The sequence below is a fragment of the Vipera berus genome, assembly GCF_964194415.1.
Source record: "Vipera berus genome assembly, chromosome: 4".
NCBI classification, from domain to species: Eukaryota; Metazoa; Chordata; class Lepidosauria; order Squamata; family Viperidae; genus Vipera; species Vipera berus.
The window spans coordinates 123,399,288-123,416,873 of record NC_138206.1 but is presented as its reverse complement, the minus strand read 5'-3'; the positions used below and the strand labels follow the sequence as shown (position 1 = coordinate 123,416,873).

The window sequence follows — 17,586 nt, the reverse complement described above, 5'->3', positions numbered from 1 at the left end:
TTAATGTTTTCTGGGAAGCTGTCCCTTTGGGGGCAGCCTGCGTGAGGCTCTACCCTTCGTTTGGGCCTTTGGGTGAAAACGTTTGTTCCTGGCTTCAGCCACCCTCCCTTCCATCCTCATGGAACAGTGGAGTCTCCCCTGAGGGAGGGAGGGAGGGAGGGAGGGGGCACATAGGTCCAGGTCGACTGGCCCTTAGGGCTGCCCTCCAAAGCCAGCAGACGGCCGCAAGCCCTCGCCTAGTGCCGCTTCCGGGGTGGCCTTCAGAGGCAGATCTGTGTAGAGCAGGGGTGTCAAACTCAATTTCATTGAGGGCCGCATCAGCATTGCGGTTGCCCTCAGGGGGCCGGGTGGGTATGGCCAGGGTGGGCGTGGCCTACTGGGTGGGTGTGGCTAGAGTGCATATGGCCTACTGGGTGGGCATGGCCAGCTCTACATCGTTGGCATCAAGGGTGCCTATGGGGGCCTGGGCAGGAGTGGGACAGATCTGAGGGTCTCTGGCAGAAGGAGGGTCTCTGGGCCAGGGCCAAGGCAGTTTGGGCCATTCCCTCACTGTTTCCAGGATGGCTTCGCGGGCCACATGAAACCACTTCGCGGGCCGGATCCGGCCCCTGGGCCTTGTGTTTGACATGTCTGGTGTAGAGCAGTCGGAGTCGTTTGTACAAATGGAGATGATGATGAAGGCACACAGTCCTCACCCTCTGGGCACGGTCCCAACTGGGGCACAGGAGCCCAAAGCCTTCCTGCCCAGCCACGCTTTATGCGTCCAGCAGCCGCCGTGTGTCCAGGGAAACCCCAGTTCATGGACCTGCTTTCTTAAGGGACAGTGCTGGGCCAACCAAGAACTGTCTGAATAGCAGGTCTGAAGTTGAACCCAGGCAACAAGCAAGATGTCATGTTGAAAAACGGGAAAGGGGTCTGGATTCCCTCCACGCAAGCAGCCTGTCGCAAGCAGCCTGTCGCATCTTCCCTTTGAAGTCACCACCCACAAAGGATTCTATCCTCAACATTTGTAAAACATCTGGAAAAGGAAAGCTGCTGTGCCATGATGGATGGGACTGGGACACCCAGGAGGACAGGAAGCGGGGGAGGCACCAAACCCGCCATCCGGGTCTCGCAGAAGGTCCCCGAGTAGCACAGCCAGCGCTCTTACCCCAAATAAGAACCTGATCGAAAAGCCTCCAGGTAATCCACTTCTTCCAGGGTGCTCTGTGATTGTCTCCGGTTGTTGCTGGATTAAGAGAGGGCATCCTCCAGCAAGGCTGCAGGAATGGTGACACTGACCGTCTCCAAGGTCCCGTCTGTCCTGCACTAAAGTCTTCCCTGTTGGAAAGCGCCCTAATTATTTCAAACCACAGTCTGAATCCCTTTGAAAGGTTCTGCAAGTGATTACAAGATCACATGGCCCATTAAGAATCAAGTCTGAGGCAAGCCTGAGTTGGTTTGGGGGCAATGTGCTCTGCGGAGCAGAGACCTCAAGAGACCAAGTAGGAGATTTAGTTACTCCTCCCTCCCTAAAACGGGGTTTGCAACTCTGAACAAGCGAGCCTGTGGATACAGAGAGCAGCCGTTACGCTTCGTGATGGAGACCCGGATATGTCTCCTTCTAATCCACAGGGGACCACCCAGGTCATCTGCCACAAGGCAATGGCCGACCTCTCTTGTCCCGGCTCCAACACCGCTGCCAGCCTCGCCACCTGCCGCAGGCTGGGCCTCCCAGTCACCGGGCTTCCATTGCCGCCACCAAAACAGGCAGGGCTGAAATAAGCCTTCCCCAGCATGTCTCCAGCCAGCCAAGGGGCTTTGCTAGTGCTGCTCTGCCTCCCACTGCACTGCAACTCCTCATAGCAACCTAAAGCCAGACAGACTCCTGATACTGTAGCTTAAAAGTAGCCATTAACTGACTAAATCCACCCGAAACAATAACAACCCAAATCAGCTCTTCTCAGCAGCTAATGAACAGCCCCCCCACCCTTCCTGGTGTCCAGCTTCAGTCCCTCCAGTTGTGGGCTTAAAGGTGAATAAATAGGGACATTAGCACTGCAATGAGAGATGGCACGTGCGTATCTGGTGGGTCACAGGCTTGGAAGGTGGAAGGTATTTCCCTGCATGGTGACTCTTTTTAAATCAGTTTCGCTTGGTTTGCATTTCGGGATTAATTTTGTCTGGTGCTAGAAAAGCTCAGTAAGAGAGAAATAAGAGAAACGTGAAGAATTCTAGATATTGAGGTATAGCGCCAGGAGTTATCTTGCAACGTAGCACCAGTTTTTGATCAAGTCTAGGCAATTATTTCCAAATCCTGTAAAATTTGTCAACACAGGCAATTACATACAAGGATCTAATACACAGAGCATAAATTGATTAATTCACATGTCTTAATTTATTGTGCCTACTGTGTCGTGCTGCCGCCGCCTCCTCCTGCTCCTTCATTTTCAGTCAGGGATACAAGCCGTTCGATGCATTTGAATTAGCCATTGGAAAAAAGAGGCAGCGTTCCCTCCAAGAACAAGCCTAATACAGTCAATGCAAAAGTCTGCAAGTGAAAGCCACGCTGTTGATGGTGCAGAGGGGCAACGCTGACAGTTCTAGCAAATCCTTCTATCAAAGGAGAGCATTAAAAGGCAACAAAAGTAATTCTAATTTTGTAGATCAGCTAAATACTATTCCTCCAGCGTCTTTGCCATTATGTATTCTACTCTATGCTGGATTTAGCAAAGCAGTCGTGCTGGGAGTGAACAATCAACAATCTCTGATTTTCCATTTAGACCAACAACTGGGACGTCAGTGCATGAGTAAGGTGGCAAAGTAGGTCTGTACCTTCTGTACCTTCACATGTGTGTGAGAGAGAGAGAGAGAGAGAGAGAGAGAGAGAGAGAGAGAGAGAGAGAGCCTCCACCACCTTCAGGCTTTGCCCCACTGGCTTCCTGCGGTGACGTTGCCCAGGGTTGTGAAGAAATACGCCATCTCTTCTTGCAGGAGGCGATTTCTCTCCTCTGCGTCTTTCCTTGCCTGCTCAGAGTTCCTCAGCTTCTTTTCCAGCGCCGTCTGCTTCTTTTTCTGTTTGACTAGCTCTCCTTCCAGTCTTGTCGCCAGCTTCCTCAATTCTGCGCTTGCTTCCTCCATTCTTAAAGTGAAGAGAGAGCGTGAGTTAGTTGCATGGAGCAGATGCATTTTGAACAGTTGCGTCACCAGAATGCCTGAGCAAGTCTCCAAAGTTACAGCCAACTTTGGTTTGAAGAGATGTTAAGATTTTTTTTGCCACCATTCATTTCCTTTTGCCACCCCCTTGACCACTGCTTGCTGGTGGCCCTTGGCTTGCAGAGGCCACGTGCTGCCCTTGACCACCTCCTCTCCTGACTGTGGGGCCCCCTCTGCCCATCACTCTGCTGACGGAAAACTGCAGGGTTTGTAAGATTCGCAGATTGCTGTGAGGGTAATACTAAGGGCCCTCCTAATGATGCCGTACTTTATCAAGATTGTTACCCACCCAGCCATCCACCCAAAATACACATCCCTGAGGATGTTTCTGAAAGTTAATGTCTTGGTCCCCTCACAATTCAGGTCAGGATTACAAGATAATGGAAGGTGAGCAGTAAGATTTTACGAAGAAGGGCAAAGGGTCCCTATAGGAATATGTGCATTGTGTACCACGGTTCCTAGCATCACTGCCCAGGCACCTACAGAAAGATACCGAAGAAGCATTTTTGCCTTTTATTCTCAGCTGTTGGCGCATAGCCAACTGCCTTGGTTCCTGCCTCTCTTTCCTTGCCTTTTGGCCTTGCATACCTCTTTAAATTGGTGTCATATTCAGATCTTTGTTTTCGTAGCTCCGCTTTCAGTTCTGCGATGAGATCGTGCAGGGCTTCCGAGCACTGAACGGCGTCTCTAGAATCGACGGACAGATTACGTTCGTCCCTGCTTCTGCTGCAGCACGCTTCTGGCTCCCCACCGCTGCTCTCCAGAGGGACTTCACCCTGTGGCAAGGGGCCGCCAGGAGGGTGTTCCTTCGGAAGAGGGTTCAAGGCCAGGCAGGCTCTCGTCTTGCATGTGGCACAGGGGGCGACGGAATCCACTGTGAGAGACAGACCGCTGGAGGAAATGGAGCAGCTGTGGCTGGTGTTGCTGCAAACACCCTCGGAGAGATGAAGGATGGGGACATTGTCGTAGATGGAGAGCCTTTGGCATGAATCGGAATCTTTGCCTTGTCCTCCACGGTGGCCTTGAACAGCTGACCGTCCATCCACCAGCCAGTTCTCCCATGAGGATAAGCAGTAGCTTTCCAAGAAGGAGCCCCCCGGTGGGTGGTAGAACGACCCAGCTCCCTGCTGCCCCAGAGGGGAGCCTTTCCAAGGGGACAAGCCTTGCTTCCTGGGGCTGGGGCTGATGGGCGGCTGGGTGCTGTTCTCTTTCTGGTTGCAGTCTTGCATGCGAGGCTGAGCTGCAGAAGGCCTGAGAGCTGGAAGCGAGCCAGCACGGCTGCAAAGGCTGTTTTCTGTCCGGCCACTCGGCACGTTCCTGTCTACCCAACTAGGTGGACACTGGAGATCGGCTTCCGGTTGAACTGAATCCTGAGTCAGGGTGGGATCAAAGATTTTCCCATGCTCGCTTATCAAAATAGCCATTAAGCCCTGAACCAGCGAAGTACCTGTGAGATGAGTATTCAATCACATTAGGGCAATTTGTTTTGCAGAGAAGGACATGTACTCAACATGAAGGCATTTGGTATCAAGGGATTCCCATTGCCCTGAAAAGCAAGCATTCCGTGCCCTTCTGATGAACTAGTGAGTTAAATGTGGCCTGGGCGGCCGTAACAATAAACTGATATTCAAATGGGGTGTGGCAGGGATCAGTGCTGGATCTGAACTCATCGTTTTCATTTAAGGATTTAAATGAGAAAGAGCTGGAGGGATTTGTAGAGGACGCAAAATCGAGTGGGAGATCTGATACCTTTTCCTTTTCCGTGGGTGAGTATCTTGAGTGCTGAGTTCAGCTCTCCAGATACCACAATTCAAGAGGGATTCAGCCAAAGAGGAACAAGTTCAGAGAATGGTTAGCAAAGATGATCAAGGAACCAGAAACTCAGATTTACAAGAAGAAACTAAAGAGATGGTTCGTTTCAACTTGAGGAAAAAAAAAGACTAAGCAGGGAATATGGCAGTTCTCTCTTGAAGGACCCGAAAGGATCTTACAGAGAAAAAACAGAAGGCTTTCTGAAGTGGGATGTTAAATAAACACAACCAAGAGTGCCGTGACACCTTAAGGAGTCTCAAGTTCATAAAGGCACATATTCCTTTGGGTAAGTATTCATCGGATGTCTTGTTTGGTATTCTAAGAGAGAATAATTATATATACATTTTCTTCTAGGACTATGTGACAACTTGAGTTAAATCAGAAAACTGAATGCCTCTCACTACACTCAAAAGATACAAAAAAAATCAAGTCACATTATTTGCAAAATAATATTTTTCCTGAATGAATTCAACTTTCCATATCAGATCAAACCGAAAATCTAAATCAAATCTGAAGATTTGAATTAGAGCCAGTCCACGCATTTTGGTTCCCCTCAAAAGCAAGTCACCATTTTATTGAGCCAAATCGTCCACTTATCAGCCGAACACACATTGGTTGGGGTTTTGCTGTCTATTCCTTTGCACACTTCTGGTATTCCAAGTTCAACTCTTCTCAAGTACGGGTAACTGAATTTCAGCTCCTGGGGCTGCCCATCAGTGTCCGTTTGCAGCTCCTGGGGCTGGACTGCTGTCCTTCCGGACACAGGGTACCCACCTTCCATCTGAGTCACAGGGTCTTCTATCCGAGGCCGAAGAATGTTTGGTCCAAACACCGTGGCAAGGTTCTGGACGCTCATCTTGTTATGGCTGGCGTAAGACTGAACTTCATGGAGAAACCTTGAAAGGCCCCCACCAAAATATCAATGAAAACTTTATTAATAATCATCGGAAATTCTCAGTGGCAAAGACCAAGATTTCCAGCCTCACTATCGTGCCTCACATGGGCCAAGCTATCCTCACAGATGCCTAGTTTGGACGACAGGCTCAGCCCAGCCTCTGGAGGCGCCTTTTTGGGGTGGGGTTAATCAGTAAGCAGGGTGGGATTACTGGGGGTGGAACTTGGAAATGCTGCAGGGAAAGGTTTAAGATTCCCTGACTTGCACGGATGAGCCCTGATCCAGATTGGGACCCAGCCCGCATCTGGGTTTCATTTGGTTAAAATCTCTGTTCAACCACATCTGCCCCTGCTTGCAGATGCTATTACTCACGCTCCTATGCAGCTCCAGAAAAATTACAGTTAACACTTTTATTTTCAGTCTCCGAGCCAGTCCTGACTTCTGATTACTGCCTGGACAGGTCCATGCAATTTTCTTGGCACCATTTTCAGAAGTGGTTTGCCATCTCCTCCGCCTCCTCCTCCCCTCCCCCCAGGGGCTGAGAGAGAGGGAAAGGCCCAAGATCACCTAGCTGGCCTGGTGCATAAAGTGGGGCTAGAATTCCCAGTCTCCTAGTTTCTAGCCCGATGTCTTCACTGCACCAAACTGGCTGTCAACACTATCACTAGGTAAAATTTACTATTTCATATGGTCCCACGTCCCTGTTTGAACCCATACCTCAGTAATGAGAATTAAATATTCATTCTGGGTTAGGGTTTGTGTTTATGTCAATTAGCTTTATCCACAGTCAAAGGAATCTTTTCTAATCAATTTTAAAACTGAAGACTATTTATAATACTAGGCGTTTCCCATAAAATATTTGTTAAATCGTGAGCTTTGTATCACTCCTGGCCAGATCTGTTATGGAGACCGCTGCAGGCTTGTCTTCCCGAATGGAGATTGTGACCAGTACAGAGCTGAAGAAACCCGTTTGTAAATCACCAACGTGAAACTGGTAAACTTGTGCTGAAGGTGCCTTTTATTTCTCTCCCTAAAGAGCCCCGATGTCCTTTCTGGCAGATATGCAAACACCACAGTCCTCGTGACCAATGCCTCGCCACCCAACCATCCTGAATAAGACAGAAGCGGGTGTCTGTGTGTTCTTTACCTGCACCTGGCCTGGCCAAGCTGGATCCCCTTCCCTGCCCATGGACTGGACTTACCTGCAGATGAACTTGAGGAGGTTGTAGTTGGCCTGAGGAAGGCAGCGCACTTGTTTTGTCAGTTCCCGAGTTCCCTGAGGGATCACATAAGTGGGAAGAGCAGGTGCCATTTTTCACGTAACAGCTAAGCAAAGTTAATCTGATACTCTGTGTGTGTGAGGCCCCATGGCAGCCCTCTTCACTCCAAGGTCTCGGCCCTTGGCCTGAACCTCTGAGACTGCAGCCTGAATCCAGGACCTCCTTCCGGGTCCTAAAGGCTGAGACTTTCCCCTTTTTCAATCGTTGAGACCTTTTTAGGAACACCAACCCCACCTGCCATGTCAGCGATGATGGGAAAAGCCTGCAGTATAAAGAAGGGAAAGGCTAAAATGAGGAGGTAAAGCTTTTGCTTTGTGAAATTTTCACACCAAAAAAGCAGGATATAGATGGGCCCAATTCACTGTCAACATAAAACTCATTTTTATGAAAGTTTTAAAAAAATCACATTTCAAAAGCTTATAAATTAATAGATATTTATAACTGTCAGTTTAAACTAGTAAAGCTGGAGAAACTTTAGGCTGAGTTTGATTCCTAGTGATTTCAATTTGTTATTTTTTTTCCTTTTTTGTCAGCACTACAGAAATGGTTTGCCACTGTCTTATTTTAGGATTTTTTTTATTTTCCAGAGTAGCTACAGCCCTAGGTTTCCCAGATGTAACTTTTCCTGATATGAACTGGAACATTACTTGTTTTGACCTCCAATCTCAAATGCAAGACTAATGAGTGGACATAATGGCTCCTTTCACCCATTACACACTGAAGGGGCCCAAAGGTGTTTGAGACTCTGCATGCCTCTAGCCGGCTCCCCCCTCCCCCCCACCTTCAGATGGTCCTGGTGCTGCCGCCTCAATGTCTTCCTCCTCCTCCCCTCCTGGAGGCAGCGGGAGGCCAGGTGCAAGGCACAGCCTGCATCCCTCCCACCATCCCCAGAGACCCCTGGCCCTTCTCATGCAGCTGCTTTTCCTTTGGATAGCTACTTGTGCCGCATCCACTGACCTCGCCTTCATCCTTGGAAAGCAGCTGGCCGCAGGAGAGAAAGTCTTCGTAATCCGCGAAAGGAACCACGGGCTCGGGAAGCTCTCGGAGGTATCGCTTCAGGAGGGAGGCGACTGCGTGGACATCGGTATTTCTGCGAGAAAGGCCCAGAAGGAGGTTCGGCAGCAGGCAGAGAAACTGCTGCCCTGGGTACAGACAGGAGGGCCGATGGGCTTCAGACTTCATTGATTTAAAACCAAAACCAAAACTCTTGCTGAGCAGCCGGCATGACCACAGGAACGCCAGGGAGGGGCCAGGCAAGCGCACAGGCAGCACCCACCCTTCATCACTGTCTGAAGTGGGATTTCCCCATAGACAGAATGAGATGCAGCAAAGGTGAGATACGGGAAATGGAAGTGGCAGGAATCGGGCGCGCTCCCTCTTTCAGGCTGTTGCCTTCCAACCCGGTTAAGAGCAGCACTCGGGATGTGCTACACTCTGCTTCAAAAAGTTATCCTGCCTTGAATGCTAACAGGAAACCTACGCTGGAATACTGTACTACGCGTCTCCCCTAAGAGCGGATGCTAATTGGCACAGTCCCTAATTCATTCATCATTCCTTCTCCTGCTCGAGCAGGGGGTTGGATTAGAAGACCTCCAAGACCCCTTCCAATTCTGTTATCTGTTATGCCTGTACAACAGTTTAAAAAGCCACTTTTGGCAACCAACCAATCACTCAGCATTGAGGGTGTCTTATCGCACGGCAGCTTATGCAGCTGGAATTGGAGGTGCAGTTTTGCTGTCGATCTGCTCCTTCCAGTGGGTGGACGGGTCCAGTCCATGGCAGCAAGGGATGTCCTGTGGCCCTTGAATTGCAAGAAAGAAGAGTTTGCCCTCTCTTGTTTGCTGCTTAAGATCCAGGCCAAGCTGTTCGGTGAGGACTTGCCACCATTCGAGGGACACCCAATTCTCTGTTGCTACCTCAGAACAATGAGGGAGATGCCGCTGATGTCTTTTCACCGTCCTCTGAGGCTGTGGGGGTCTGGACCAGATGGGACCCAAAGGTATCAAACTGAACCTCGAGAAGATGGAGGGGCTGTTTCTCCATCACAGTTCTCAATATTATTTATGGCTGGCAGGCGTTATCCTGAAAGAGGAAGTTCGCCACCTCGGTGGGGGGGGGAGGGGAAGAGGGGAACATGGGCATCCTTCTAGGCTGACCTAGCCTGCCAGTGCAGCAGCAGCAGCAGCTGGAACCACATCTGGTGGCCCTTTGCCTGCCTCCAACTGGTGCAGGAGTTTCAGCCTTGTTTGGCGCAGGAAAACCTCGCTCGCTGTCTTCACTCCTGGCCTGAGTGCCGCCCAGGCAGATCGTGGCAATGCACTTTACCTAGGGCTGTTCTTAAAGACCACTCAGAGGCTGCTCTTACTTGCGTACATTAATATAATTCTGGATAACACTGCCCAGTACAAAATACCCTTTTGAATTTATTCTCCTGATGCTATTTTCCTTCCTTTTGTTGAGTCATATTGACTTCCAACTGTGATTGTGTCTTCCAAGTGGTTTATCTTCAGTTCTGATTTTGCAATGTTCTCTAGGGATGTGGCTTTAATCCTGAAAAACCAGTTTTCACTCTGACTCTTGACTCCACAACTATTTGAAGATGGAGCAGGTAAGAAATTTTGAGTTTTCTTTAAAAATATTGCTATTCTTTTTCTACATTTTCTAGAAGCCTGGCACTCTGGCAAATTAGCCATCAGTAGACACTTAGACATAAACAACATCTAGATACTGTGCACAAGAGACAGCAATCCCTACCAACAATCAGCACGTAGACAAGCGTGGATTGATCAACTCCCGAGATGAACATCAGACCAACGACCAAGTAAATGATACCCTAATCAAGGAACTGCCAAAAAAGCCAACAGTACAAAGAACTTCAATCAGAACAGAGCTGGGAGGGACCTTGGAGGTCTTCTAATCCAACCCCGTGCTCAAGCAGGAGACCCTAGACCAGGGGTAGGCAGCCTCGGCTCTTTTACGACTCATGGACTTCAACTCCCAGAATTCCATAGCTGACTCAGGAATTCTGGGAGTTGAAGTCCACGAGTCATAAAAGAGCCGAGGTTGCCTACCCCTGCCCTATACCATTTCAGGCAGGTAACTGTCTAGCCTCTTCTTAAAAACCTCCAGTGATGGAGCACCCACAACTTCTGGAGGCAACGTGTGTTCCACTGGTTAATTGTTCTGTCAGGAAATCTCCTTAATTCCAGGTTGCTTCTCTCCTTGATTAGTTTCCATTATTTCTTGTTTTGCCTTCTGGAGCTTTAGAGAATAGATTGACCCCCTCCTCTTTGTGGCAGCCCCTCAAATACCGGAAGACTGGCTATTGTGTCACCTCTCGGTCCTTCTTTTCTCTAGACTGGCCGTACCCATTTCCTGCAACTGTTGCTCTGGGACAGCGTCAGGGCAAGCCACCAAGACATCAGCTGAGAGCAAACCCCACTCCTTAGTAGCACTGATGATGTTGCCTAGTTAGAACGTGACATCGTGGAGAATGTCTGTCTGGTAGAGCGTAACACCCAGTCTGCATGTTCAGTGGCCACCGTGACTAAGAGAGATGAGAGATACACTAAGATTTTGTGTGGTTCTATACTTGTTTTATTGCCATATTGTTTCACTCTTTTAATCTTCTACCACCCTGGGACACCGCTTGGGAGGATCTCATAGCACCCCTAAGCAAATAAAACAGTCACCCTGCAGTTCCAAGCAGGGCAGAGTCGGTCCTCTAGTCCGGCGAGGGCCTTGCAGCTCCCTCGGCTGTTCCTTGGCAAGTGACCGATGTTACCTGTCAAACTGGGGCTTCTTCCTGCTGTCAAAGGAGTCCTGGAGGTCCTTGACCAGATTGGCCTGCCCAGGCAGGCGGAACAGCCCCTCCTCGGTGAGGCCACGCGCCCGGAGGAAGTCCACACATTGTTCCACCAGAAGGGGCACCAGGTGCTGCCCAAACTCCTTTTCGTAGCAGACGGTGTCTTCCAAGCGCTGACCAAAAATCCCTGCCAATGAGAAGAAGCAACCGTTGCCCTGGATCAGCCGCAGCTCTACACATGGGATATGGAGTCCAGGAGGGCCCCGAGCACGAAACAAAGGAGAAACGGAAGGCAGGTCGGTCTACACGCAGCTACTTTGGGGAGGCAGCCAAAGGCTGAGCCTTCCCCTGAGGCTTGGGAAAGAACGGGCAGAAAGATTTTCAGGTTCCGATTGCCCTTTAATTCTTTCGTTTTGTTTCAATAATGTTAGGTGTGTTTAGTGATTACATTGTTTGAGTTGGCTGGCCACCTAAATGTTCTGTCTAAACAATAAACCAATAAATATTATTTACCCATTACATGTCCTGCTTAGGGACATACACACAACAACCAAATAGGTGGAAAATAGAAAAGGGTGTAATAAAAATATATTCTTTAATGTGCTAAAAATCCCAGCATGTTTTGAAGAAATTACCTCCTTAAAACTTTCTGGGACTTTTGGTATAACATACGAATTCTTTTTGCACACCGATATTTTTGGTGGTTGCTTTTGAAGAGGTTTCTGCTATTCCTGTACCTGAGTCACAAACAATCATTTTCTTTAAGATGAAGAGTGTTCTTTTCCGAAGTAAATATTCAGGTAATTTGCAAAAAATAATTTTATTTAGGGTTGCTTAGGTCCAACTCTAGAGGTCTAGACCAGGGGTTGGCAACCTGAAAAAGCAAGAGCCACTGGGAACCGGTTCCATCACACATAAAAAAAGTGGGAGCCGCGCGTGTGCATCCACGCACGCGCACGCGCATAAAACAAAATGTTTTGCGCATGCACAAAATGTTTTGTTGCATGCGCATGCGCATGCGTGGATACACGCGCGCGGTTCCACTTTTTTTTATGTGGACGCACCTGCACGCCAGCGGCGACGGGTCTCCGTGGTGATGGGCGCTGGGTTGCGGCGCCGCCTTCAGCCTGGGCGTCGCCGGAGCCACCCCCGGGACCTCCAAACTGCCGCCCAAACACCCATTTGGAGACCTGCTGGTGCCAGTTTAGAACGGGCACCAGCAGATCTCCAAACCGCACCTCCGCCCGAACACCAGCAGGTCTTGACATGGGTGTTCGGGCGGAGCTGCGCGCGCAGGTCTCCTGCACGCGCAGCTCCAAACCTTTGGAGAGGTGTGCGCGCAACTCCGCCCGAACAGCGGTTTGGAGACCTGCTGGTGCCGGCTTAGAAAGCTGTTGTGGGCCGCGGCAGCTTTCTAAACCGGCACCAGCAGGTCTCCAAACCTCACCTCCGCCCGAACACCAGCACTTCTCCAAACGGGTGTTCGGGCGGAGGTGCGAGAGAGGTGCGCGCGCAGCTCTCCAAACCTTTGGAGTGGTGCGCGCACACCTCCTCCCGTTCGGAGTGGTGCGCGTGCAGCTCCGCCCGTTCGGAGAGGTGCGCACGCACCGGGTGACGGAGCCGCAGGAGACAGCTCAAAGAGCCGCATGTGGCTCTGGAGCCGCGGGTTGCCGACCCTTGGTCTAGACTCTTCTTTTTGCTGCTGTATTTTCCGGGAAACCTTTACTCAGTTGGTGATGGGTTTATGCCACGTGCTCAGCAAAAGTGTAATCAGGTGGGCTGTTCTGTGAAGCCAGCCAGTGCGATTCGTTCGTGGCATTGTATAAACCCAACTAACGGGGTTAGTTCAGTAAATCACAGGTACCCTAGGTTAGTGTACTATGTGAACCATGAACTGGATGCTCTGAAAAACAGGGAAGGATAAAGCATTTCAAGAAAAGATTGGACAATCATTTGCCCAGGATGGTAGAAGGTCTCCTGACTTAGGCATGGGGTTGGGGCTGGATTAGAAGACCTCTAAGGTCCCTTCCAGAATCCTTAGTATTCTGTGACTTCAAAAGAGGAAGGAGGTACTGTGCTGGGCCTTTTCTTTGCAAATGAAAACAAAGTCCAGTTTTGTTCTGAAGAATATAATTGTAATAAACTGTTGTGATCGTGGAATCGCTACGATCGATTTTGAAAACATTATTTGCATATCTAGCATGATTTCTTAAAATTAGAGGGAAATCCTTGACATTGAACTCCACGATGCTGAAAGGGAGGATGGAGTCTCATAGCATTCTCAAACAAATCAACACCAGGACTTAGGGGGGGAAGAAAAGGAATAAAAATCAACTTTACTATCCAAAACCTGTGATGTTACGCACATTTGGGAGTTTCCATCCTGGCCTTAGAGATGAGCTGGGTGTTTTATTTGGCTTCACCACAACCCGCTCTGGAGCGTTTGTTCTGCACACTATTTGGTTTAAGATTTAGGGAGAGATCTCTCTGCCTAGTCTGAAAACGCTCCCATGACAAATCTGATTAGTTGCTAGGGTGAAAAGCCTTCTCTCCAGGCGGGCTCATGTTCAGCAGAGCAGAAGGCACAGGCCGGAGGGCTCGGAAACCCTCTTGGCTCGGCACCTGGCTGGGCGACCCTGGGGGAAGGGAGAGAGCTGGCCTCCCTTTAAAGGCTCGCAAATTCCCCCCCCCCCAACAGTCCCCCCAGAAAGGAAGAGGAACCCAACACGATCCAGGCCCTTTTATGCTGCACCAAACTCCTGGCCGGTGTTTGGGGTAACCTGCGCACGCAAGGAGACCCGGGTTAAGACGGTTAAGCGGCCTCTAGCAGACGCCAGAAAACTGCACGCATTCAGCATCAGAGAAGCCGATTCTCACGTAATTCGTGGGGGCGTATTTCCCAGCTCTGGTATACAGCCGGGTTTCTCCGAAAGAGAGCCGTGATCCACGATACGCGTGTGGTGGAAATGAAAGTGCCCCAGTGCGCACAGAAACGACAGCCGAAGCACACGAACTTTGCCCAGTAGTCTAACCAAACGAGCCTCCCGCCCCCCAGGATCAAAAGAGCCCTCGCTGCGCGGAGACGGCCCCCTCCTCTTTGCCCCACCGCTTCCCTCGGGCCAACCGCGGAAACCAAAGCGCCGCAAAGAAAGCTGGCCGGCGGGGGGAGGCGCCGGAGCGGGCGCGGGACCAACCCTGCCCCCGACACCGGCGGCGCCCCTCGCTCGGCTCTCACCTCTCGGGGCGGCGCAGCAGGCGGAGCCGGGGCAGGCGGCCGGGAGGCAGCAGAAGCCGGGCAAGGCGAGCGGGCCGCAGCGGCAGAGCGGGAAGCCGGGCATCGCGCGCGCGCGGCGGCGGCGGCGTCCCTCGCTGCGGAGGGGGCTGGTGGCCGCCCATCTCGGCCCCGCACGGCGCCAAGGAGGAGCCGCCGCGCAACTAGTCGAACGATCCCCGGAGGCCTGAAGCTCCCCTGGGCAGGCCGCGTCTTGCCCGGCGTTCTCCTCCTCCTCCTCCTCCTCCTCCTCCTCCTGGCAGCCAGCGAAGGGCGGGCCAGTCGGTCCGCGGCGCCGGGCCTTCGCCGAGACCTCCCGGGAGGTTGCTGAGCCTCGCAGCTAGCTGCTATTCAGCGCCAAGCCTCTGCCCGGGCCCGGCCGTCCGCCGGATCCCGGCTGCGGCGCTGGCGGCTTGCGCCTGAAGAGCGAAGCCTGGCCCGACCCACGCGGACCTTTCCACGGGGCTCAGGACTGAAGCTGCGCGCCCAGAGAAGCAGGACCCGCGTTGGTTCGGCTGCAGGATAAGGCGCAGGGCGGGTCCCCCCAGCAAACCTTCCCGGTGGCTTTTTTCCCAGCGGGGAAAGAGCGGGAGAGCCGAATGGAAGCGGCGGAACAGGCTCGGGGATGTTATAGGGCCGAGGCCGAGAGGCGGGCATCGGGCAGTGGAATCGGACGCGCCTTCAGTCCGGGATTCAGCTGAAAACATCGCCGCAGGTTCGTGGAAGCGGAGGCCTCCCCGCAGAGAGGCCGAGAGGCCCCAGAGCCGGTCCAAGGCACAAGGGCAGGGGTCAGATGCAGGCAGGAACGGCACAACCAGGTCGCTGGCATTGGGCCCAGGAAGATCTGCCCCCCCGCCAAGGAATGGGTGGACGGCCGGACAGAGGGACAGCCGTGCCCCACTTCTTTGCAACTTTCCAACATTGGGGTAGAAATGAGGGGGAAGAGCAAGGGGTCTGTGCTAGCAAGAATTCTGATACATAAGGCTGCTGGATTTCCAATGATTGCAAGTCTTAATTGTTGCTTGGGCTGCAGCATTACTAATGCAACGGATGCTGGTGTTTGCCATCTAATTTCAGAAGCCAAGCGTATTCATCAATGCAGTTAATTAACCCTCTGTGCACATATTAGCTGGTTGCTGTAGCATTTAATGGCAAATCTACGACAGCCCTTGGTTGCTGCAACAAGCATCTCCATCGTGGGCCCAAGGAAGGACTCCGACTGCTCACCTCCCAATTATCCTTGTTGATGCTCCAGGGCTTAAGCTGTCAAGGAAGCAGCTGCTCACTTGAGTCAGTTAAGCTCAAGCAGGAGAATAATGGCAGCAAATTGCCAGACAGCCAGATCACGAAGCTCTTTCATTAATGGGAGCGAGAGCAGGAGGCTCCCACAAGAGAAGCCACAGCCTTTTACAGCCGTATCTGGAATTACGATAATAATCATTCCGTCATCAGAGCAGGAAGAGGAAAGCCAACTGTTCTGGTGATTCCTTCACGTGAGAGGAACCAGCTCCAAGCACAGGACCTGGAACAGCATCACTCTGCACAAGCCCAGCACCGTCTCTGAAGGACTGGCCCAAAGCCTGCCCATCCCAAGCCCTGACATCGGAAGAGGCCACAGTGGTCAGCATCCCACACAAGTTGGGTAGTGGAGAGTTGTACGAGGAGTTGCTAGTCTGGCACAGAGGCCAACTGTGTTAATATTTTTGTACATTAATTCTGGGAAAACTAAAATTTCAAAATAAGCTAAGTATCCCTCTCTATAATTTACTTGTAAATTACCAAAGTAATTACAGTTGCATTAAAGTCACAGTAGTCTATTTTCTCTCATTACAGTTTATCAATAACCTGCATTGGTTATCCATTTTCTCTGCCAAAATAGTTGTCTTGGTCTTTGATAGATTAATCTCAGATTCAAGCGGCCTCTTGTATCACACAACCTAACATTTGCCACAGATCATTTGGGTTCTTAGGTGCACACACAAATACAGACAAATCCGCATCCTCAATCAACACACCCCGAACTCACAGTCCGTAAACATTCCTTGCACCTTTATTACTAAATCCATGAAATAACGCCTATGCCCAGTTTAGTGCTGAATTACGTATTCCATTCATTGTTTTGCGTACTTTGTATCCAGCATTTATCACTGTTTCAGTGTTGAGCAAACAATATCCAGTTCCATAATTGTACAAAACCCAATTGAGGCCCACTTGGTCCCTTTATTATACGTTTCTCCTGCATCAACAAACATACAATAGCTTCTCCTACAGGGGCATTTCTTACTAACCTGCAAATCTCTCATCTCTGTGTCCTGCCCAGCCTGAAGCCTAAGGGCTGCCAGTTGCCACTGCTTTACCGTGATAGTTTAAGAAATAGCTGACTCACAGAAATGCTATAAGAAACAAAATAAATTCTAGAGGGAAAAATGGATTAATTGAAAATAAAAACATTGCCCCTGGGGATTTTTCTTAAAAAGTCACTTTTCAATAAACAAATTTATTTAAAAGGGAGCATTTAGCTGAAGGGGGATGTTTAATGTCCCTACAGGGGTGGCCTTGCCCAGGCTCTCCACGGACTCTGAAGCTAGCGGAGTTTGGGGCTTCGTGCCAGGCGGTGTTTGCCCTCCTGAGATTTTACTCGGAGACTTACGGTAGTTCAATCTTCTGCTCCCTCCAGAGTTGCCCAGTGGAGCCTGCGGGGCTGGCAGAAGGATGAAATAGAAATCTAGTGAGTATTTAAAGTTAAGCAATCCTTTCTGAGAGAAGGCTGAAATCAGGCTTCCTTCGAAATCTCCTTATAACATTTCCCGATCCAGCTTTTTTTTTTTAATGCAGAAGAGGAGACTCCCTCTCAATTGCTATAAAATGCTTGTTGTAATGAGCTCGCTTGGCCACAAGATGTCAGGATGGTCTTGCCAGTAGTCAAGAAGAATGACCTGGCCTTGGCACCCCAGAGACCATCGTCCTCTCCTTCCCCCTCTCTCCCCTGTCCGGCCCAAAGGCAAATGGCCCTGAAAAGCAGGGGGGTGGGCACCTGGGGAGGTGGGTGGGGGTTTGGAGAAGAGGGTGTGTGTGTGTGTGTGAGAGAGAGAGATGGGGGTGGGGGGTGGGGAGGAGGCCTCGAGCCCCTCAACCTGCCTGGGAATGGCTCGCTAACAGGCCCAGGCTTGGCCCGGGCTGTGTGTGTGTTGGAGGCAGAAAAACACATTTGTGGAGGCAAGCGGGCAGAAAGCCACCTTGCTGTCGGGCCAGGCGCGCCCACGGAGGGGAGCCTCAGGCCCTCCTGCCCTTGCGGGCGCTTTTCCCGCCAGGCTGAGCAGGAAGCCTT

The 17,586-nt window shown here is 50.9% G+C and overlaps 1 protein-coding gene and 1 long non-coding RNA gene across 3 annotated transcripts; one reads left to right on the top strand and one right to left on the bottom strand.

Annotated features, from left to right (window-relative positions):
• Positions 1–2,363: 2,363 nt before the first annotated feature.
• On the bottom strand, positions 2,364–15,070 carry ARHGAP22 (Rho GTPase activating protein 22). Its single transcript, XM_081326611.1, has 7 exons — positions 14,223–15,070; positions 10,967–11,174; positions 8,140–8,272; positions 7,105–7,178; positions 5,782–5,903; positions 3,784–4,642; positions 2,364–3,121 (listed from the first exon to the last, which is right to left on the bottom strand). Exons 1-7 carry the CDS (start codon positions 14,323–14,325, stop codon positions 2,899–2,901), a joined length of 1,722 nt encoding a protein of 573 aa, XP_081182737.1. The 5' UTR covers positions 14,326–15,070; the 3' UTR covers positions 2,364–2,898.
• On the top strand, positions 8,377–11,094 carry LOC308667401. 2 transcript variants are annotated; one of them, XR_014026277.1, is made up of 4 exons: positions 8,377–8,514; positions 9,033–9,181; positions 9,717–9,790; positions 10,540–11,094. It is a non-coding gene; the product is annotated as an uncharacterized lncRNA (long non-coding RNA). The 2 variants fall into 2 exon arrangements; XR_014026278.1 differs by having other exon boundaries at positions 8,377–9,181.
• Positions 15,071–17,586: the final 2,516 nt, after the last annotated feature.